Genomic DNA, 23,915 nt, shown 5'->3' with positions numbered 1-23,915 from the left:
AGACATCTTGTTAGTTATGACTTTTTATTAACTGCTCTGCTGGTTTTTATTATTGCAATTTAAAAATAATTGCAAACCATTAGGAGTTTTGATAGCTTTAATTCCTTCCTAAAAAAAGGGTATAGTGGAATATTTGCTATTTGAATAAAATTCTAATCAAGAAAATTGTGAGGACAGCCTTTTTATGAGGTTCCTAAACTTATTGGAAAAAGAGGGGAAAACTTTATAAAATTGTAGTAGGTGGAAATGGTAACTGGATATATGAAGATTTTCTTTACAATATCCCACCTTCCAATGATTGTTGTAACCTCCACTTCAGCCAGAAGGACCCAAAATGCCATAAACAATACTGTTGAGCCCATTCATAGTCCTCACCAATACTTTAACATTCTCACATACCTGTTAAACCAATTATCCATCCATAACTCCCATTTTTGTCTTCCATCCTTACCCTTTATCAAGATTTTTGCGCCCATCCATATCCCTCACCACACTCTGATACGTAATTGCCTTGCAATTGAAAGTTCAGTGTATATTTAACTCTACCTTGTAATTCTGTAAAGTACACTTATAACATTGTATGGAAAAGTGACTAATTATTTCAAGTTTAGGTATACTCTGAGTTGGAAAAAACAGCCCAATTCAAAGGCATACCTATTTTTAATCACTAATTAGAAACCACACTGTGGTCTGATTGAGGTGAAATTTGGAAAGTAGGTGAGATGAAATTAGACTAATCTAGTTGAAAAGAGTAATCTCAACCTAATTAAAATCTTGTATTAAGATAACCATATGAGGCTAAACGTATTTTTAATACGTTTTGGTCTTTAAATATTAAAAATTATTTATTATATATAAAAAAAATAGTTAGGTGTATAATTTTGGATATCACTGACGCTGGCACTGCTGTTCATCCTCTATCCTGATCCTGGTTTGACACAGACAGACGCACAAGAATAAAGTTCAAATACTTTTAAAATGCCAAAATATTCAAGCAATGATCCCAGTTTATTTGCAATGATACCATGTAGCTGGAGAGATAGGGTTGTTGAGTAAGACATGGTATTACCAATAACACTTTATAGCTGCAAAGAATTATGGTTATATATCCGTTATACCAACCACATTACTAGCTTTTTTTTCCAGTTAATGATACAAAAACATATTTAACCACTACCACAAGTGTATTATCCTACCCTAGCCATATGTTGAACTTGTCGTATCCATATTTTTAACCTGTAATATCCAGGGCAAATATATTAGTCTTGATGAAAAAACTAACATGGTTGTCACTCATGTGCTCCAATCTACCCTACAGTGAACCATCCTGCCCTGTCCAAGAGCAAAGAGCTGGCCGCTTCAACAAAGAGCCAATCGGCTCACCCAAGATCAAAGAGCCATTCACCTCACCCAATGCCAAAGAGCCAATCACCTTACCTGAGAGTCATCCACCCTAAACTCTAAGAATAGCCTGTACCCAGATAAACCCCACCTGTAGGTATAAAGGTGCCCTCACATAGGGCAGTTAGGCCACAGGTAGGGTAGGTTGGAGCAAGTGCTTGATAGTAAGGTTAGGTAATGTTGTTCTTTTTTCAAGACCTATATATTTGCCCCAGGCAGCATAGGTTTAAGCTACGAGTATTACCCGTTAAGATATGGGTTCGATACTCTAAAACTGACCAGAGTAGGTTAATACACTTGCAGTATTTAACATGACACAGTAACACTGCTGTAAATCCAATTGCCAGACTGACAGGACTTCCGAGTAACATTTACTCAATGAAATAAATTGACAGTTGCTGAATCAACAGTATAAGAAAGAAATATATTTTTAAATATATCTATCTTTAATTTTGATAGTGAAAACACATAAAACGTAAGAGTGGTTTATGTAAAATGCATAAGTACCAAAAGGTGTTACTGTAGAAGCTGATGTATTTCTATCACTCTATAAGGTGATTATATTGGCTTGCTGCTGTGAGGTTGGCAAGATAGGTTGCTGCCAGCGGGTACTGCTGTGAGGTTGGCAAGATAGGGTTGCTGCCAGCGGGTACCGTTGTGAGGTTGGCAAGATAGGGTTGCTGCCAGTGGGTACTGCTGTGAGGTTGGCAAGATAGGGTTGTTGTCAGTGGTTACCGCTTTAAGACTATTGTAAACTGTTGAAGAAAAGTACTCACAATGTCATTCTAAACAGGTCAGATAGTCAATAGTAAAATGTTTATTGCAGCAATAATGCAATTTTATAGCAAATTTCTTCATGTCCCAGTAATAAACTAAAATTTATGAATTTGGACTTAAATAGCACAATTATCTCTCACAGACATGTATTTTTCATTTTCATACATTCATCTCCAATTATTCTTACTTCAAATCAGAATCAGTCTTGTGATATGTGGTCTCCCTGTTTATTGCGAAAAACTCGTTCAAATTAATAACATGTACTGAATGCTAAACAGAGTTTTAAAGTAGTTTGAATGCATTGAGTGATGGGGCATTTTTTATATCAATTGGCAATCCTTTGATCGCATGAATTCCAGCCTGCGTAGGGTAATGTTCATTAATAGCTGTAATTTGTTTCGCAGTCCAGTAATTTGTAGTGCATTTATTCTCCTACTTAAAATTTCTCTTACAAGCCACATTTTGACCTACAATATGAAATGAAATGAAAAATGACTATTAGAGGCGAAGTTAGGACTATAAACTACCACTTAACCTCATAAAAATTAAACTAACATATATATGTATACATTTATAACTAAAATTTAGTCTATTTATTTACATTACATATTAAATGAATCTTAAAATAAAAACAATCATCAATAATTAATGCAACATTATACAAATTAACAATAATATCGCAAGACGCACACTCGCATTCATTCAACTTGCATGCAATTGCCCTAAGTACCGCACTCCAAAGCCGCCAACCGCTATACCCACCAGCATCAAGGCCCTGACCTCCGCCCCAAAGCGAGCGCGCTTATCGATGGCTCTGATGTTCACGGGTAAAGCATTCCACAATCGACAGGCAGAAACTGTAAACGATTTGCTAAAGGTAGTTGTTTGATGAATTGGGATAGATAATAAGGATGTACCCCTCCTTGTACTTCATTCACTTATTTCAGACATAAATCGAAAGTTGTTTGAAAGATAACTGGGACAATTTGTATTTAAAAGAGCGTGCAACAGAATGAGTGAGTGATAGTCTCGAAGGTCTTGTAATTTTAAGATAGATAATTGATTGAAGTAGGGCGTTACGTGATCAACACGTCTGAGATTGAAAATGAACCTAATGCAAAAGTTCTGAGCACGCTGGAGTCTATTTGAAAGCTCCACAGTCATGTCATTAATGACTATGTCACAGTAGTTGAAGTAGTATATATTTCCCAAATTTAAAAGTTTGGCAAAGTCAACAGTTGCAAACTTTTGCTAGCTGGTCGGCGCGACTCCCTGAACTTCAACAAGATATATCGGAGAGTTAAGCTGCACGTTTGTGTCCAAATAGTGATTTGGGACTTTCAATTATTACTTAAAGCCCTGGTAATAATGTCTGAAGAGGGTGATGGGGCATGAGGGGATTGCAGGAAATGAGATGACAGACAGTTTTGCAAGAGCTGGAACTTCGTCATGACTCATAGGTCCGGAACCCTGTTGTGGCTTGGGTTAATGTCAAGGTAGGAACATCATCATGAAATGGCAGCTGAGGAGACTCCTCTTTACTGGGAAGGTCTCGTAGGCCTGAGACAAGCGAAACTTGGTTAAGATGGGTATCTCTGAGTCGGAGGCATGTCGCTTCTTCAGGGACTCTTTAGAAACTGCTATACACATTATTTGTGACTGTGAAGCAATTGTCCTGATCAGGTGGAGACATCCACCAACAATGGTCATTTCTTAAACGCACTGATGTGGGTTTTTTAACTCCTAGAGACATCCTGAGGATATGAAGATCCTCAAGATGACTTGGATTGTCTAGAGTTGGGGGTGTTATTTTTACTCTTTCAATGCTTTAGTATCGTTTACAGGCTGTGGAAATCTTGGATGTAGTTGTTGACATTAACAAAGACTTTTTTCTGAAAAACTGAATGTGAAATTGTGTTGAAGTAAAGAGTCGCATTGAGAAATTAACTAAGCTATAGGGAAGGCACTAATCAAATTCCATGAGATTCTTCTAATTTCTCAAGCATAGTGGAGTGGTGAACTTAATCAAAAGCCTTGGGTAAGTTGAGAAACACAATAATTATATGATTTTAACCTTCCAGCCCATCTACAATCATACCAACAAGACAAACAATTGCGTCTATTGTTGATTTATTCTTCGTAAATCCAAACAAGTCCTTTTTGAGAGCTGATTTTATTTGTTTGTTTATCAATTGGATTAAAAATTATTAATCAAATATTTTGCTCATGTAAGGCCAACTTAGACAAAACTACAATTATTAATATGTGAGGGATCATATTAAAAAAGATATCTTTTGAAATTTTTATCAAGTGAGGGGAAACTTTAGTATGGAATAATAAATTCAATACTGACATTGGTTTAGGTCCCACAATATGCATAGTACAGTTTGTATTAGCAACATTGGCACTGAATTTAGATTGTTTGACTTTTTTATGGGAGTTGTTTTATGATTTTGTTAAGTTCTTCCTAGGAGATAGGAGTCAGAACATTTGAGTTTGAGGCAATTGGGTTGCCTTCACGTGGGGTTTGCTTGAGGTCCTGATTGGCAAGGACCTTGCTCACAAACCGTTGTGAAGAACCTGGTTATCTTATGTGTAACCTCCATAATCAATTTTGATTTAACACTTTTATGGTGATGACCATTTTAATCGTCAATGATGCATCAAGTGGGTTTAGATGTTTTCTAGGTCAAAATGGCTTTTGAGACTTCATTTATGCATTCTCAGCTTGAATCCTTTTGTAGGTGTGGGTAAAAACTTAAATATGTTCATATTGAGTGTTTCTATGAATTTTAGAAAACAATTTAGTTTTTCTCTTAAAAACCAAAAGTCCTTTGGTGACCCACTAATTTTTGTATTTTCTCTTGACAGTTTTTATTGGGCACGGAGATTCAAATGGAATTTTAAGCAAGTTTACAAATTTCCAACTGCTATTCAACTTTGATTTAAGAAATCCAACTTTTCTTTTGCAAGCGAATTCTAGAGAAGAGCTAGAAGTTTTATTCTTGACTTGTAGGGTTTTTGGTTTTCTCTTGTTGGTGTTCGATCACAGTCATAAATTGAGCCATGCACCTTTAGCAAACACTTCCTTCAATGTGATGACGTAAGATCAACAATAGTCATGTGCGAATTAAATGCACCAAGTTAGGCAGAGTTTCTGAATTCTTGGAATAATGAGAATCCAGACTGCACCAAGTCTGTCTCTAAATTAGCCGAAAACCTAGGAGCATTTCTCTTGTTTATGACACTACTGTTAAAGAATTGGAAAAAATGTTAGTATCCAAGGTTTTTTGGTCATTCGGAAGATAATCAATATTGTAAGATCGTTGATATGTTAGATGTGTTAAAAAAAGTACTGTTTCATGTAGCAAGACTCACTTTAAAAAACACTGTCGTCTTAATCATTACTCTTCACTCTTTATGATTTTTGTAGCGTCTCCACATTCGCTCAAAGTCTGCACAGAAAAATTGCTGGAAAGTCAATTATTCTTGAGGTTCTTAGGAGGAGTTTGGTGGTATAACTGACATTCAATTTGTAGACACAGGATGTGGTACTTATGTACCAGGATCAAGTTTTGAGGCTACTTCAATAGCTTACAAATTCCTCTATTACTGTAATGAGTAATTGGATAGATAAGGATTCTGTATTGTCAGTAAGAAAAAGATTAGTTTCTGTACATAATCAGATTTAATGCTAGTTTTGCTGGCGAGGTTGTTCAGATAAATTCTAGTTTTGTATTTGAACAAATTCTCCGTGTTGTGTAAAAGGTGTAACTCATTTGTTGAAATTTACAGATCCTCTAGCTTTATTTAAAAGAAGGGGAACAGTTACAATAACCCTATTCCTGTAAGGAGACATATTACAACAATTTCCTTTTCAAGTAAAATAAATGTAATGTTTTAAGATCTAATGTCCAGTAGAGAAACTTTGTAACAAACAAACCGTACATTGCGTAAAGAAATTATCCATCCAATTAGTTTAATTGGAGTAGTACTTAGATAAGTTGTGCTAACCTTAGAGTTATCAAGAATTATTTCATACTTAAAATGAACGTTTGAAATTCATAATGAGGATTTAAAAAGGCCATCAGATAGGTCAGTGAAAGCGAATCTGGCTGTTGAGATGCTATTTATTTTTTTATATTCACATGGAGGCATTCACATTAAAATGCTGTATGGATTGATATTTTCTCTATTATCAGGAATGTTTTCTTTGGTTGTCACACATTTAGGGTGTAAAAATTTACGGCTCTAGTCATAATGAAAATGAACCTTGCACTTCAATGTTTGCCAGCAATAAATAATTCTCACCTTCTCATAGTAGTGTCGTACATTAGAAAGTTCCAAACCATGCAAACCAAGTGTCAATCAAATTTAGATTATTTTTAAAGACCTTGATGAGGCAAGAACAGTAACATCAAGGGTTGATTTTCTCAACCCTGGGAAAAAAAATTGTGGCCATTTAAAATTTTGAATGCTTCATTCTTATAAAATTACTCGAGAAATAAAGAATCAAAGAAGCAAAAGTATCCTGTTTAACAAATTTGGAAATATGTTTTCACTAGCAGTTACGCGCGACATTGCACACAATTTTGTAGGTTTTACACCTGTATGAGCACTCATACCTGGTTCGATTAAATTATATTTTCGATGACAATGTTCAATTTGCCTTCTTGCCCTGATAAAAAAAATATGTTAAAAGTATAGGCTCTTTTTTTGGCCATTGTACTGTATATTAGATTAGATACTCTACCTTAGAAATGATGTTAGAAAATGTCCTAAAACATAAGATGGTCAGAATTTGACTTCTCCCTTTGAAGCAGTCGGCAAGTACTATGCTAGATGAAAGTTCTCTGGACTGTGCTTTTGAATTAATGTACCAATTCCAGCTCTAAATGTTATAAAATATTAAAAAGTTTATAAAAAAAGAAACACATACTGAGTGCCAGTATTAATGTATTTATTACTCTACATGTTTAGCAAATATTAAGTATTAGATATAAAAGTTAAGTTACTGTCTCCATCTTCAACACCAAAGGCAAAGTTACCATGGAACTTTTACTACACATTTAAAGTCTGTTATAAAACCCTTTTGACGTAAGTAGGCTTCTCTGATCTGTGTTATACAGGGTGTAAATTAAGTCCTGATACGCCTGAACATATTCCAAACGGATTAAGATATCGATGTTCAATCTTCACCGTACTTATTAAAATACTTTTTTTTTGGATTTTATGAATGGTAAAAAATATGTTCCCCTTTCAAAGGGGGTTACAGGGAGGGGGGGGGTTAACTTAAAATTTTCAAATTGCAACCCCTTTCTTGTGACATGTCATTTTAAAGGTCTATTTAATAAAAACACAATGGCACTAAGAAAACACCTCTAAGCAGTATCTAGTATCAGTTATGGGCTAATAACACAAAGTAATAATAATCTGTTGGGATAATGCCAATGTTTTGCGCATTTCAAACATTGTATGCGTGATATCTTTTAGTGGGACTTTGATATGCCCAGCTTATCACTTTACATAGTACTAATGTCTCTGGTGTGTATAGTTATGGTTCTTGGTCCTTGCATGGTTTGGTTTTGGTGTCTTTCTAGGTGGCATTACAATGTAAGGGGTTGTTTGCCCATAACTTTTGCTAGGATCGTTGTAGTAATGTTTTGTTCATGTCATTGTGTTTCGCTTGAATAGACCTTTAAAATTATGTACCACAAGATAGGGATTGAAATTTGAAAATTTAAAGTAACCCCCGCCTATCCCTGCATCTCCTTTAAAAAGGAGGGGAGAGTTTTTTTATTCATTCAAAAAATCGAGAAAAGTATTTTAATAAGTATGGTGAAGATTGTACATCAATATCTCAATCCATTTGGAATATCCCGACGTATCAGGACTTAATTTAATTTACACCCTTTGATGTAAGGTGTTATTTGTTCATAACTTTTACTAGGAACACCATAGAGATTTTGTATTCATGTCATTTTGTTTCTATTAAATAGGCCATTAAAATTATATGTCACAAGATAGCTGTTGCAATTTGAAAATTTAAAGTTACCCCTCCCCCCCGTACCACCTTTGAAAAGCGGGTGGAAATTTTTTATCTTTAAAAAAATCTAAAAAAGTATTTTATGGTGAAGGTTGTACATCGATATCACAATCCGTTTGGAATACATTCAGGTGTATCAGGACTTAATTTACACCCTGGAGTCTTAGAAGTCAAATTCTGACCATCTTATGTTTTAGGACATTTTCTAACATAATTTCTGAGGTTGAGTACCTAATCACTGAAATCTAAAAATGGTGTGAGAAGTAATGGTTACTTCTTAGAGAATTTATATAATATAAATGTAAACAAATTGAAAATATTGGTTATTGCAATTAATTAAACATATATTTGTGCTGTCCATAAAACAATGTTTTCCCTGAACAGTTGATTACATTTGACAGGCTCTTCCTATTAATATTTCATAACTTTAGTGACCAAGATGGGATTTTCACTACTTTAAAGACCAGTGGGCGTAGCCCAGAGGGATTTTTGAAATAAGAATAGGCTTATATTCATCCCAGGGACCGTAAGAATGTCTGCATAAAATTTAAGTACTATCGGTTGAATACTTTATGTGTGAAAGCAAATTATACAAACAAAGGCTTTTTTGCATTTATAACGTTATGAAGGTTATTTTGAAGAAATTTTAGATAATTTGTTTGAAAACCCTTGATCTATGATAATTTTTAGCTATCTGATAAATGATAAATATAATTTTATTTATTTTTAATTTAATTTATATTTAATTTATTGTTTATTATAATTCTGAAAATATACATGTGATATAGACTTACTTTAAAAGTTGTGTCCTACACCTTGTTGAGCATTACCAAATCCAGTTTTTTATGTGTATGCACAGGTTACACTAATACATACATAAAATGTTTCAAGTAAAAAGCTTTCCAGATGGCAGCAATACGCAATTGTACAAAACTTAAATATTGATTATTTTTTAACATAGACTGTAAAGCTGTTCATTTGAAGAATCTTTTATATTACATATTTTTTATATCTGGGTTTCAAGTTCAAGGCAACTGTTAAAAATTTTGAAAGGAACAGTATATTTCGATTAATAGGCATCATAGATCAAAACAAACAGTTTTAGAATAATCAGATCATTGCAACCATGTGTGATCTTTCATGTGTATGTATATCTCGTAAGCCTTCAAGATAGTGAGTGGCTATATAGAGATATGAGAAGTATAAAATAACATTGTATCATCACAAGTGGGCTAACAATTATATATTTTTAGAAGCCACTTTATGTGGTATAACCATTTTAATTTGGAAGTTTTACAAGGTCATTAGCATGTCAACCATTACAGTTGTCAACTATCAGTGTTGTACAAAATTTCCGTTATGACTAATAATTAATTTTCATTTTGATTTGTCGATGACAGTCACACTTAAAATCTGTCCTTCTTCTGAACTTGTCGGGAAGTTTTGACACAGGATGTCCTAAAGCATATTTCCACTGATAGAAAATTTCAAGTGACTTACAAGTTACAAAGGTTTGTTTGAAGTGGGCTAGGCTCTTCTTTAGTGGTTACACTTCATCATAGTAAATCCCCACAAAACTCCCGCTGTTGTAGTTTCCTTCAACTATCTAAAAATATTAATTAATTTTAAACAGACTTTTTTCTTGTAAATACTTTGACACAGGATGTCCTAAAGCATTTCCCACTGATAGCAAAAATTCAAGTGACTTCTTACAAAGGTTTGTTTGAAGTGGGTCAGGCTCTTCTTTTGTGGTTATACTTCATCATAGTAAATCCCCACAAAACCCCTGCTGTTGCCTTTTCTAGTTTTCCTTCAACTGTATAAAAATTTAATTAGTGTTAAACAAACTTTCTTCTTATAAAATAGTTTATTCTAAAAATGTGAAGATGTTTGTCCAGTTTTTAACATCATGGATACATAGTATAAATTAAAGCCACTTTTTGCGTTGTTCTGTTTGTGCATCAATATTTTCTAAACTACTCAACGGATTTTGATACAGTTTTCACTGTTGGGATTAAGGCAGATTCGTAGGTATTATACATTATAATTATAGCAAGTAGATAAAAGATTGTTTAATGTGAACATTGATATTTTGATCTCTTTCATTGTTAATACTGATTAAACCTTAAAACTTATAACAAAATAATGTACTACGGAATTGTACATCTAAAAAAAACTACACATGTCCATAGTGGCATATATCTTTCTCTAAAGTTTTTCTCTTTTAAACTTTACATTTTTTTTAGCATTTCCGAAGCTATTTAGATCAATAAAGTGTCCATATCAAAGCATTGAGATACGTAAAGATCTACGTAAAGATACGTAGGTTATTACTCTTTCATCAAATAATTACGATTAATATTTTGGTAGACATGTATTGCGTTTAAAGGCCTGCGTGTTTTGGTTGCATGACTTATGACCAAAGAACGGCACCTGTGCTCTGATTGGTCGAGTGGGCATCATACCACGTTAGATAAGTGATTATTAATTTATCTAATGTCATAATATCATTTTATTGGTAAGGCGAACTGTTATAATTAGTCAGGCTCAATTGTGTATCTGTATAACTTTAAATGGCCACAACTTGAAATGTTAAACGTTATAAAAAAAATAATTAGGAATGAATTTGTTTGGGATTACTTGACAATTTTATAGGAAGTGTAAATATTTATTAATTGTGTGAAATACCCAAGATAAAAATTTTCATGAAGGCTCGAAGGTGAATGACCGTGGTCATCTTGAAGCTTTTCATTGGTTAAATGTGGATATTTAAAAATTATGACAGTTATCGTGTTCACAGCTATTCCCGCTGTACTATATACTAGTTGTACGCCCGCTATCTTGCTTACCACACTTGGGAACAAACATTGTTGTTAATGGCGTGAGAATTCTTAAATTTTTTTTTGTTTTACGTTATAATGTGTAATAACTTAATATAACCGTTCCTTTTCCTAACTTTGGATGGCCGTCATCTTGAAACCTTAAGAAATGTCGAAAAAAAGAAGGAATAAATTTTTTTATAATTAAGAAGTATATGTAAAAAACTTATTGGTTTGTTTCTAGGTAAGGAATTTGTTAAGTTAAAAATTTTGCTCAAATGTGAATGGCCGTCACAATGAAAATTTTCGTTGGTTAAGACTGACTGAGTCATTGAATCTATTTAAAAGTACTGCCTTTTTACCAGGTTAAATTTTATTAAAAAATTATACTAGTTATCATGTGCACAAGTCACGTTATATTGCATTAGCCCTTATACATGTATATATACATTTTTTGGATTATGGTAGTTTTGGATTCTAGGGTCATGATGGGAGAAAATCCTTAATCACATTTAGTTGTCTGTTTTTCTGACATAGAACATCTAAAACTGAAAACTACAATCCTGTCATAAACCAGGAAAATACCTTTATTTATAGGACTAAATACTTAGTGAAAGACATATTTAAACAATTAATTAGCTCAATTTGTTTTTGAGCTACAATGTTTGATATAATATAACAAATGAAGCTAGATAACAAATATAATTATAGAGTTTTCCCTTTATCTAAAGACTTTCCAAATCTGATGGTATGAACAAAAAGTATAAGACATCCTAAAGAAATACTGGCCAATTAAGAGTAATTAAACAACCAATGCCAATGTCCTTATATCGTAATTTCACAGCAGTTGCCACCAAATAATGCTAACAAGCTCGTTGTTATATAGAGGAGTGGCCACAGAAAGGTCCTGTCTTAGCTATTAAATTGCTGTGGCCACCTAGTGGTCCTGTCTTAGGTATAACATCGCTGTGGCCACCTAGTGGTCCTGTCTAAGCTATCAGCCTGCTGTGGCCACCTAGTGGTCCTGTCTCAGCTAGCAGCCTGCTGTGGCCACCTAGTGGTCCTGTCTCAGCTATCAGCCTGCTGTGGCCACCCAGTGGTTCTGTCTTAGCTAACAGCCGGCCGTGGCCACAGAGTCTTCCTGTCTTAGCTATCAGCCTGCTGTGGCCACCGAGTGGTCCTGTCTAAGCTATCAGCCTGCTGTGGCCACCGAGTGGTCATGTCTTACCTAGCAACCGACTGGGGCCACCGAGTGGTCCTGTCTTAGCTAACAGCCGATTTTGGCCACCTAGTGGTCCTGTCTAAGTTATCAACCTGCTGTGGCCACCTAGTGGTCCTGTCTCAGCTAGCAGCCTGCTGTGGCCACCTAGTGGTCCTGTCTTAGCTATCAGCCTGCTGTGGCCACCGAGTGGTCATGTCTTACCTAGCAACCGACTGGGGCCACGGAGTGGTCCTGTCTTAGCTAACAGCCGATTTTGGCCACCTAGTGGTCCTGTCTAAGTTATCAGCCTGCTGTGGCCACCTAGTGGTCCTGTCTCAGCTAGCAGCCTGCTGTGGCCACCTAGTGGTCCTGTCTCAGCTATCAGCCTGCTGTGGCCACCCAGTGGTTCTGTTTTAGCTGGCAACCGGCCGTGGCCACCGAGTGGTCCTTTCTTAGCTATCATCCTGCTGTGGCCACAGAGTGGTCCTGTCTTAGCTGGCAGCCGATTGTGGCCACCGAGTGGTCCTGTCTCAGCTATCAGCCTGCTGTGGCCACCTAGTGGTCCTGTCTCAGCTATCAGCCTGCTGTGGCCACCTAGTGGTCCTGTCTCAGCTATCAGCCTGCTGTGGCCACCTAGTGGTCCTGTCTCAGCTATCAGCCTGCCGTGGCCACCTAGTGGTCCTGTCTCAGCTAGCAGCCTGCTGTGGCCACCTAGTGGTCCTGTCTCAGCTATCAGCCTGCTGTGGCCACCCAGTGGTTCTGTTTTAGCTGGCAACCGGCCGTGGCCACCTAGTGGTCCTGTCTCAGCTAGCAGCCTGCTGTGGCCACCTAGTGGTCCTGTCTCAGCTATCAGCCTGCTGTGGCCACCCAGTGGTTCTGTTTTAGCTGGCAACCGGCCGTGGCCACCTAGTGGTCCTGTCTCAGCTAGCAGCCTGCTGTGGCCACCTAGTGGTCCTGTCTCAGCTATCAGCCTGCTGTGGCCACCCAGTGGTTCTGTTTTAGCTGGCAACCGGCCGTGGCCACCGAGTGGTCCTTTCTTAGCTATCAGCCTGCTGTGGCCACAGAGTGGTCCTGTCTTAGCTGGCAGCCGATTGTGGCCACCGAGTGGTTCTGTATTAGGTGCCTGGCTATCCGTGATGGTTCAGTGGCCTCCCTAAGTACTGGCTGTCCTGAAACAACCATGATCATTGTGGAACTTCAAAACATATCATACCATATTTTTAAACACTTGTGAGACCTACATATCTTTTTAAAGATACCACCTATATGCAACTATCTGTTTTCGAAGCTCTGAATTGAATTTTGACGAAGACTTCTTCGTTGAGTAACCATTAGTTTGAGAGATACAAATCAGCAACTGTACACGTAAAGGTATATTCTGAGCATGTGTAGAGACTACATACTTTACTGTTGGCATTAAAAGTACATTTGTTGATGTCAACTAATACAACAAACAAGGAATCTCTTTTTCCGTCAGGGGCTTTTTGAACATTTTGTTCAATCTATTCATTCATGATGATTAATTATGTAAATTGTTTGATGGATAATGTATTTAACCCTCCTACTTGTTCTGTTTGATAAGATACTCTCACCACGAGGATGTATTCCATCCTCGTTATAAAAGGTTTTTTAATTTAAAAAAGTCTACCAAAAAGCAGATTTATTGTGATAATCTATGTACGCTCTAGAGGATTAGCGTGAAAGCAACCCACATTTTTCCATACACAGATGGATGTAAATATTGATTCTAATCAGTCATTACTCATATTATAGTCAAGGCAATGAATGATAAGTGATATTTAAATGTCAGCCCTTGACGCCTACTAAGGCGTAACCTACATTATAAACGACTCACTCATCATATGACTCGGTACATGTCGGTGACTGGTTATATATATAACCAGTGGTAGTGTCAGTTTCACACTTATTACATGCGTACGGTGATTTATTAATCATATCAATTACCTCGACTTCAGGTATACGTTAATTCATGTTCTGGGTCGGCTGTGAGGATGCCAGGCTCGAACCTGATGTGAATGCAGATCCCCGAGGAGATGCGGCGAGATTTATCTATCCACTCTGCCATCAGAGTCAGCAGGCTCATTAATTAAGTGGCACAAGTTGCTGAGCCAATCTCCACAAAATATACATACATACACAGTCTTAGTAGGAAAATGTTCTCCTAACGTTGCAAAATGTATGGTAAATCTTGAAAACTTATTTATCAACGTTGTAATAATTTAGTACAAATTTATTTTTGTGTATAAAGCTACAAGTGACAAGTATTCAAGGTGATCTATTGTATATGTAACAGCTTTTCTTGTTAGTAAAATGTTGCTTTATATATAGAATAAACTGAATAAACAATTTAAATATGACCAAATTGTAAATCTAAACAATTCTCGAATCCACCTGAAGACAAAAAATGGATAAGCAAATAATATATATATATATATATATATATATATATATATAAACAAATATCGAAATAAATACACAAAATTTCAGTAAAATCGGTCCAGCCGTTGAGAAGGAGTTCAGTGATATATATATATATATATATATATATACAACAAATATCGAAATATATAAATACACATTTCAGTAAATTACAGTATGTACAGTTTAGTGACATACACACGCACACAATATATATATATATATATATATATATATATATATATATATATATTTCTTTTGTGCGTGTATATGTCACTAAACTCCTTCTCAGCGGCTGGACCGATTTTACTGAAATTTGTGTATTTATTTTGATATTTGTTTTATATATATATATATATATATATACAGTATGTGTATATATATATCTTGTGTGCGTGTGTATGTCTCTAAACTGTACATACTGTAATTTACTGAAATTACTGATTTTACTGAAATTTGTATTTATATATTTCGATATTTGTTTTTTATATATATATATATATATTATTTGTATATGTATTTTTTGTCTTTAGGTGGGTTCGAGAATGGTTTAGATCTACAATTCGTTTCAATTTAAATTGTTTATTTAGTAAATTTGTATTACTAAACTTTTGTTGTTTTTGTAGTGTTTTATATTGGATCCTACAGACTGCGCTACGACACATAATACAAAGTGAACTGATACTTAACAGCTCTTAATACTTTCAGCTGTAGTTCACCAAAGAGGCAGAAACATTTGTTTACATTTAAAATTTTGAAAATTATTACTTATGTAAGTGCTTGATCAGTAGTGTAATGCAGATTGCATAGAAGAAGTTATTGCCTAATTTTAAATTTATATTGCACTAATGAATGACCAATTAACTATCTAATGCAATGAAAATACTATTAAACGCTGTTATAAAACACGTCACTGTACAAAGCAATGAGTGTTTGCACAAAAGGTAATCGAATTTGGTTACATCGAAGGTAATCGAGAAGAGGCGAAAGAAGACGCTTTATGATCGAAATTGGTTTCCGTTGATACATTTTCGTGATCGGAGCACAACGCAAACTCCACAATAATACTGGAAATATCTTAGACAGAAAATTAATTTTAACAGACCGGAATTTGATTCTTTATATCCTAATTAGTTTATCGAGATTCATCCGTATAGATTAATTACATACTGAATAGCTTATCAACACCTAGCAAAAACCACGAAAGATAGAGGCAGGAAATATGGTACATACCTTCATAATGCGCCCAAGAGGCTCAGGAAGGAACGACTATCAATTATTTCAGGAATGTTTAGAATGTGATAGAAAAAGAATACGTGCATATAGTGTACTGGTTTTCAACAGAAAATTGCGTGCGAAGCCGCGGGCAACGTGTAGTGTATATATATATATATATATATATATATACACACACACACACAGAGTGAGTTTTATGTCCTGGCACACCTGGATATAATTTAAGCGGCCCGAGATATCTATGTGAAACCTTGACCCAACCTATTTTAACATATTTTTTTAATTTTTCAAGTTGTTGAAAATTTTGCCCCCCTTTTCTAAAGGGGGGTAAAGGGGGGCAACTAAATATTTTCAAATACAAACCCCTATCGTATGACCCCTCACTTTAAAGGGAATAAAAAAAGAAATCCAATAATCCAAACTAGAGGTTCTCTACGTTTATTTTAACAGATTTTATGACAAATTTACAATTAAGTAAAGGGGGGCAACTAAACATTTTTAAATACAAACCCCTATCATGTGACCCCTTATTTTGAAGGGAATAAAAAATAAATCCAATAATCCAAACTAGAGGTCTCTACGTTTATTTGAACAGATTTTATGACAAATTTACAATAATAAAATCAGTAACTATCTTGTTTTGTTTATCGTAACATGAGTCAACACTAACGCAAATTCTAAAAACAGTTACCTGTTTTAATGTAGCAGGTGTTCAAACTGTTCACCTTCGGCTGTTTGACAGTGTGCTAGACGTGTGTAAAAACTTGAGACATGATAGGGGTTTGTATTTAAAAATGTTTAGTTGCCCCCCTTTACTTAATTGTAAATTTGTCATAAAATCTGTTAAAATAGGTTGGGTCAAGGTTTCACATAGATATCTCGGGCCGCTTAAATTATATCCAGGTGTGCCAGGACATAAAACTCACTCTGTATATACGTACAGGGATGACGATATTGTGAGTAATGTTTTCAACAGTACGATGCACATTAAGATACATTAAGAGGTTAAATGTAAGAAAGGCCCATATGGTCCTAATTTCGCCTCAATAAAGAAGTGTTTCTTTCTTTCTTTCTTTGTTTTTATGCAGGCTTGAGAGTCATATTTTAAAAGTTATTAAGAATGCTTTTCCTGATTGTTTTTGATGTAATTATGATTTATAGACAATAAAAGTGTCGGCTATAATGATGAAATTGTTTAATTTATACAGCGATGAAGAACATTATTGTCTTTAGGCGCAATTTTGTTTAGAATGGTGCAATAGACGTAGTCAGAAGTAGCAATACATGTAGAACGTGAAAAAAGTTTTAAATTATAACATTATAATGTTTATAAATTAAGAACCGAGTTTTAATCTAAACTTATTTAGATCCTTGGTAACTATACAGTATTATGGAGCCTATAGATATCAATTTTAATGAAATAAGTTACACAAGGTTAAAATCAAAACAACACTAAAACAAACAAAGAATAAAAAAAATACTAATAAATAAATACAACAGTGTAATTAAATTATCAACACATCATCTTATTGAATTAATGTCATAGGTGATGTATTCGTTAACGGAATAAAAACCCCTTGGTTTTAACCATATATTTATATTTGATTTATTTAAGTTTTCCACAGTCATTGTTCTAACAATTTCTGGTGGTTTATTAAACAATTGCATTTTCATAGTGGTTGCTTTTATGTTTTTAATCTTATTAATAGCACGTTTTTAAATGTTTCTGTTCCTTGTATCATGATTTTGAACGTCTGTCTTACAGTTTTGTTAGATAGGTTTTCCTTAACATCTAACAAACATTTATAGGTGTATAAACAATGTAAAGTCATGATTTGCAATTCACGAAAAACTTTGTCACTACATCACGTAGTGGAAGTGTCACATTATGTATCCATGTATGGAAATGCAAATTGTCACTGGACACCTAATAAACTAAGGAGATCAACATCTCAGGCCGTAAATAAAGCAGCAGGATGTTTGCCAGGAAACACAAGAATAGAGATCAAGAAAGGAGTGTAACAAACCCGATACAGGGTGCACTATGAGGCTAACTGTATCACCAAGAGAACTTTCGCTGAGTCTCTAGAGACTGTCAGACGTTAGGGAGTCATAGATCCCAAAAGTTTACAGCGTTTACAAAAAGCTTTATTTCAAAAATTACAGGTGCTTAGAAGCACGTGTGACTTATTACTACAATAGTATGCATACATTACAAAAATACACATGCAGTTGGCAAGTAAAGGTTTTTTTTGTTATTTTTATGTTTTCTTCCACCATGGTGCACAAATACTGTATTCATACTATCAGTCCATAACATATACTAATGTTACTACTTATGCTATCCAGATTTTAACAAGAATCGTCTAACAAAAACAAGCTAAAAAATTAACAAGCATAAGCATATTAAGTTTTAACAAATATATAAATAATGAATATCAAATATTGGCAAAAAAAAAAAACTTTCTATCTCCATTAAGAAGCAAAAACAGTAAGATCAACAAATAATATTCAAAATATCAACAAGCATAAATATTTAGATTTGACAAACAAATAATTATCAAACTTCAATAGAGTATTGTAAATTTCACAAAAAACAAGCATACATAATGTAGGCTATATAAACAGATTTAACGAAAAAATAAGTATCAAACAGAAAATAACAATATAAATACCGTTTACAATAAAACAGAATCAGACAATAATAACATAAAATAGTATATCATTATTAATAGAATTTATAATGTTCATTAATTCCCGCTAAAAGGGTAACCGATCTCTGTGACTTGGATCATGACAAAGAGTCTGAGATTTGCAAAATGCGGTACTTTGGCAAAGGCAATGTTACTGTTTACCACTAAATCCTGTCCTAAGTGTCTGTGTTGAAGCGGAAATCTGCTGCTTCTACACACAAACTCTTTATCTAAAGAGATTAATCGAATTCGAAAGAGGCAAATCGTAGCAAAGATATCAAAGAAATCAGAGCGTTCGCTCAAAGAAAAGTTTGTTATGCACTCGTAATTCGCGTTTCGGTTGTTACCCAGTTACAGATCTCAAAAGGGAACTTCATGTAACTGAGACCTTTTCGTACGTTGCGTTTTACCCAGATTGCATATGATCGTATTTCCGCAGAAGTCATGGAACGTGGAAATTTGCATTACAGCTGGTACCATACTGGGTACAACAAAAACAGAAGTAAAGTTGTGCCCCAGTGGTTGTCCTTGTGTGATACCATCTAACTGTAATATCGATAAATTAGCAAAAGCAACAGTGTGATGACTGGTCTAGTTGACTAGAAGGAGGATAGTGCATATAAAAAAACTAAGTCTTGGTGGAGTAGTATTGTTTGGTTCTCTGGAATTGTAAGTTTGTTTTCTCTTCTAGCATTTCAAGTGTTCTGTCTGTAAACGTGAGGACAGTGTCGTCTGCGTACATAACGGTGTATCCATTTTCTGCTATCCATCCTGGCATGTCATTATTTGTGAGAAGCAGAAATAGGACTGGTCCCAGTACCGATCCTTGTGGTACACCCCTTTATATATCAGCAGTTCTGGAATGGGCCTTGTATTTTGTGTTGTTTTTTATATAATTTATTTCAAAAAAAAAGAGAGGCCCCTCAATTTTGAAGGGTTTAGCAAGCTGAATTGTGAGGTGGGGTCTCCCCTAGCGTGTTGAAGTTGTCTCCCCTTTCCTCAAGGTGGCCCACCATCCTACCTCGTGGTAGCTGTACCACTTTCCTTCCAATACCTCACTACTACCCATCCTGAATATGTTGTCACTCTGGAAGCAACACAATAACCCTTCAGATTTTAGTGCAGTAGAGGTTTCAGGTGCTTCTTGTCGTATAGAAAAAAGTTAGTACACAATTCCGGCAATGTTTTAAAACTGCTTTTCCGCTATGGAATAAATATTTTAAAACTCTGATATATATATATCTGATGATATTAAAAAAAGAGTTTAAAGAAGAAGATTATTCCCCCACGATTTGTGTGTGGGGAGAGTTATGATTGTCATGATGTATAATACTTATAATGCAGTGTTTTGTAAAATCTAAAAACGCACATAAAAATCATTCATTGTATAATTTATATTTTTATTAATTAGTATTTACATGACTGTTTTACTTAAAAAATAAAACAAAGTGCATGTTAAAAATATTACTAATAAGTTGGAAAATATAAGGAGGAAATAAGAAATGTGCTGGTAAAGAACCTTGTTAAGTTATGTTATTTTGTTATTTTAATTTAATTTACAGTAAAAATACCAGGTTGATTGTAACATTCTGCATTGCAAGATTATAGGTTTTCTGCACTACAATATACTTGATGAAATTGGTATGGTTTTAGTATTTTAAAGACATCTTTTTTTACTACCACAAAATGTTATTAATTATTATTATTATTATTTGCCGGTTAGCGCATTATCAATAATTATGAAATATAAACAGAAAACTTGTGTAGAATAGAAAAAAACATTCGATAAAGCGGTTAAAACAAAGTTTAATCTTATGGTAAAGACCACAAATTAATAACTGAGACTATATAGAAACATATGTTATAGTTTATAATTGTTGACTGGATTTCTTCTTTTATCATTTAAATTTACAAATGTGGAAAGATGCACAGTTCATATACAGAGTACTTATCTCACATTGCATTTCCAATTAATTCTGAAACTGGTACAAATAACAAATCTTTAATTTGAGCAATACTTGAAGTTGAATGGGTATAACTTCCTTTTTTGTGTATTTAAAACTTTTAGAACTGATCTTCCAGATTAGAGAGTGTGCCCATTTTGGGGCACTCCCGACTCCTAAGGTTAAAAAAATATATAAAATCGCAGATCAGTTTTTGAACGGTCTGGTCAGAGTTTATGATTTTTGAGGTTTAGTATGATTTTGGATACCTCGAATCTAAATTTTACGACACTGAGGCCAAAACACTTCAAGGTTTCTCTTTTTAGATTTTAACTGTTTAACAATTAGTGGTGAGGTGGGGGGGATGTTTACTTTTCTTCTCCTTTTATCGCTTGTTTTCAGCGTATGTGTAAATCTGTTATCAAAACATTTTCTGACACACTATCTCGCATGTTATAACCTTATCTAATCTGGCTCTTACACTTGGAAATCCCGAGATAAGTGTAAAGTAGCTGCGACTCCGCCTGTAGCGCCCAGGGACACGCCTCGACTCGTATGAATGAAGCACTCGGGTTTAATTTCATCCATTGTTTTGTGTCTGTCAATCTCCACTCGAGAAATGTGGGAATTCCGAGCTAATTTTGTGAGTTCTCGTTGAGCTCTTATCACCCTCGCACATGTATTCGTGGAACTGTTCTGTTCAAGAGCCGCACTCAAGCTTTACTACATAATTCTACTCCTCTTAGTCAGATTTCATTGCAATCACAGAGCAACTCAGTTCTTGGAAAATTGCACATCCCAAAAATCGTCTCCTTAAAAAGCAAAAATGTTTAGATATATAAAACAAAGTCTGGTTAGTTACACTATGTGACACCCCCCCCCCTTCTGCCCTTTTTGTAACGTGGTTGTAACAGTAAAGCATACCCTGTTGCAGTGCAACCACTACTCCCAACAGAGACGTAAATATCTCCTCCCTGCAACTTTCCCAGAGTTGCTAGGAGATAATTGTGACGTGTTGGCCAAGCTCTTCGGATTCCTGAACGATACGTCGCGAACGTCACGAATCTGAGCTGAATTGTATTTCTATGTTCCATTTATTATTATTGTTATTTAGTACGTAGTCTTTTGTTATATCTTTGTATAGATTTTATTTACTGCTACCGGATTGGCCCCTTTACAGCCATCTTGGTGGCAAGCAAACGTTGTAATGTATTTATAGTCCTTAACTTATGCTATTAAGTTCCTCATGTTATCGTTATTGTTATTTGTGTTTTATCTTTTAATGGGTTAGACCACTTTACAGTCTCTCCCAAGTTGTTGATTTAATTGTTACTTATTTATTCCTTCTATGAAATATTTTATTTACCTACTTGTATGTTTTCGTTTAATATGTGTATTGTAAATTGACACCACCAACTATGAGTAGGTATCATTTATGCAAGCGGGCGATGATGACCGAAGTGTTTTTCGCCAAAAAAGGTTACACCGTATACAACTTATGAATGGCTGTACTGGTTATGGTGATCTCTGATTTATTGGATTCGTCTCCTTCCTCAGAATAGCAGAATCGCTCTTAAAATATCGTAAAAAAGTTCAGGTCAATAGAAAAAGATTTCTATATAATCGTATAAATTGAAAGAGCCTGTTAAATTAATCAACTATTCTATATAAACAATGTTTTATAACAGCACAACCATAAGTTAAATTAATTTAACCACTTCTTTCAATTTATACATTATTTTCATGTATGTTTCACAAAATAATGTAAAACACATTTATAGTCTTGAAATTCATCTTATTTCAACCGTTTCTGCAATCGCTGTTGAGCACAGAGTAAGAAAATATCCAGATAAGAAAAGTAAACTTTTTTTAAATTTTCTTATAACTGTACACAAGAACGTAGCGAGGAAAAACAATTCCAGGGGAGTTCCAGACAACTGATGTTTTCCCGTAGTTGGCAGAGAGTAAGACCCCATTTTATCTCTTAAAAAATTCTTGACCCGTTTCTTTGTCTTGTGTGATCTTTCAGCAGTACATGTCAGTAATACTGAATGATTTAAAATGATAATAATCGTTTACAAAAATAATAATTGGGGGGGGGGGGGTCTGGATCCCTTGTACCCCCTCGCTGGCCACGTCCTTGACTGTACATTTTATGATATATAGAGTAAGCAGGCTTGGTCAGTATTATCATGCAGACATTAAAGACAGAGTTACCATAGAACTTTTACTATAAATTTAAAGACTGTGTAATTATTATTTATATATTAATATATAATTTAAAGAACTGTTGTCTTTTAACAGAAGTAGGCTTCTCAGAACTGCGTATATATATATATATATATATTGTAAGATGTTAATGAATTCTAAATAGTTTAAAAGTAGTGCAACTGAAAGAGAATATCATATTAAAGGTAACATGGATTGCACTACAAAAAACATAATTTATCAACTAACCTGCAAATTCTGTCCCAAAGACTATATTGGAAAAACCATCACTCCGTTAAGAGTGAGAATGACCAATCATCGATTTGATGTTGTTCATCAAAATTTGTTATGAGAGACCATTATCTGCTCATGCGATTCAACACAATCAAAATAAATTAGAAAATTACTCCAGCCTAAAAGGAATTTACCATTTAGAGCCAAATCCTAATCAAAATACTAATCTGATAAATTTAAGAAATTTTGAAATCGCACATAAATTAATTTTAAAATCAAGGCAACCAGATGGGTTGAACCTAAGATGATTCTCTTTTCCTTCTTACAACAAAATTTTGAGTTCTATGTAAACATTACAAACATTCTACATACAGCTGATTCGAATCTTGTTGTTTAAGGTATTTATTTGTTAAAATTTTATTTTGGTTATGTCTTTTGTTCTTGGTTTGAGTTCTGTTTGTATATTTTTAATTCAGTGTGGTTCTGATGAAGGGTTCTGTGAACTCGAAAGTTAAACATGAGCACTGAATATTCTGTTTGTAAACTTTAAAATACTTAGACCAAAATAGTAAAACCAGTATAAACAACAATGGCCAAACAAGTTCAATTTTTGCCGTATTTCCATGATCGTAGCAACAAGGCAAACCCAACACTGGCGTCGGAAATATAATTCACACGAACCAGAAGTGATTATACACATGCCTACGAAATTGCTTGCGAGCCGCCGGTAACTGCTAGTTTTATAATTAGTTCTAACAGGTTCTAACACATCTAATAGTAAATCAGCCAATTTATTAAGAAAACCCAAAACGGCAAAATCCTTAATGACAAGATCTTTTATTTTTTTAGGTGCAAAACTATTTAATGCAATACCAGCAGACATTAAATTGTGTAGATCAAAAATTAGGTTTAAAAATA

General features: G+C 34.5%; 1 protein-coding gene across 1 annotated transcript; it reads left to right on the top strand.

The window, feature by feature from the left end:
• Nucleotides 1-1,295: 1,295 nt before the first annotated feature.
• On the top strand, nt 1,296-13,401 carry LOC124368010 (MAPK-interacting and spindle-stabilizing protein-like). The gene is made up of 2 exons (XM_046825281.1): nt 1,296-1,443; nt 12,584-13,401. The coding sequence occupies exons 1-2, from the start codon at nt 1,296-1,298 to the stop codon at nt 13,399-13,401; spliced, it is 966 nt and encodes a 321-aa protein (XP_046681237.1).
• Nucleotides 13,402-23,915: the final 10,514 nt, after the last annotated feature.

The sequence above is a fragment of the Homalodisca vitripennis genome, chromosome 8, assembly GCF_021130785.1.
Source record: "Homalodisca vitripennis isolate AUS2020 chromosome 8, UT_GWSS_2.1, whole genome shotgun sequence".
Classification (NCBI taxonomy): domain Eukaryota; kingdom Metazoa; phylum Arthropoda; class Insecta; order Hemiptera; family Cicadellidae; genus Homalodisca; species Homalodisca vitripennis.
Note: the sequence above shows the minus strand (reverse complement) of the source record. Positions and strands in the feature narration are given on the sequence as shown.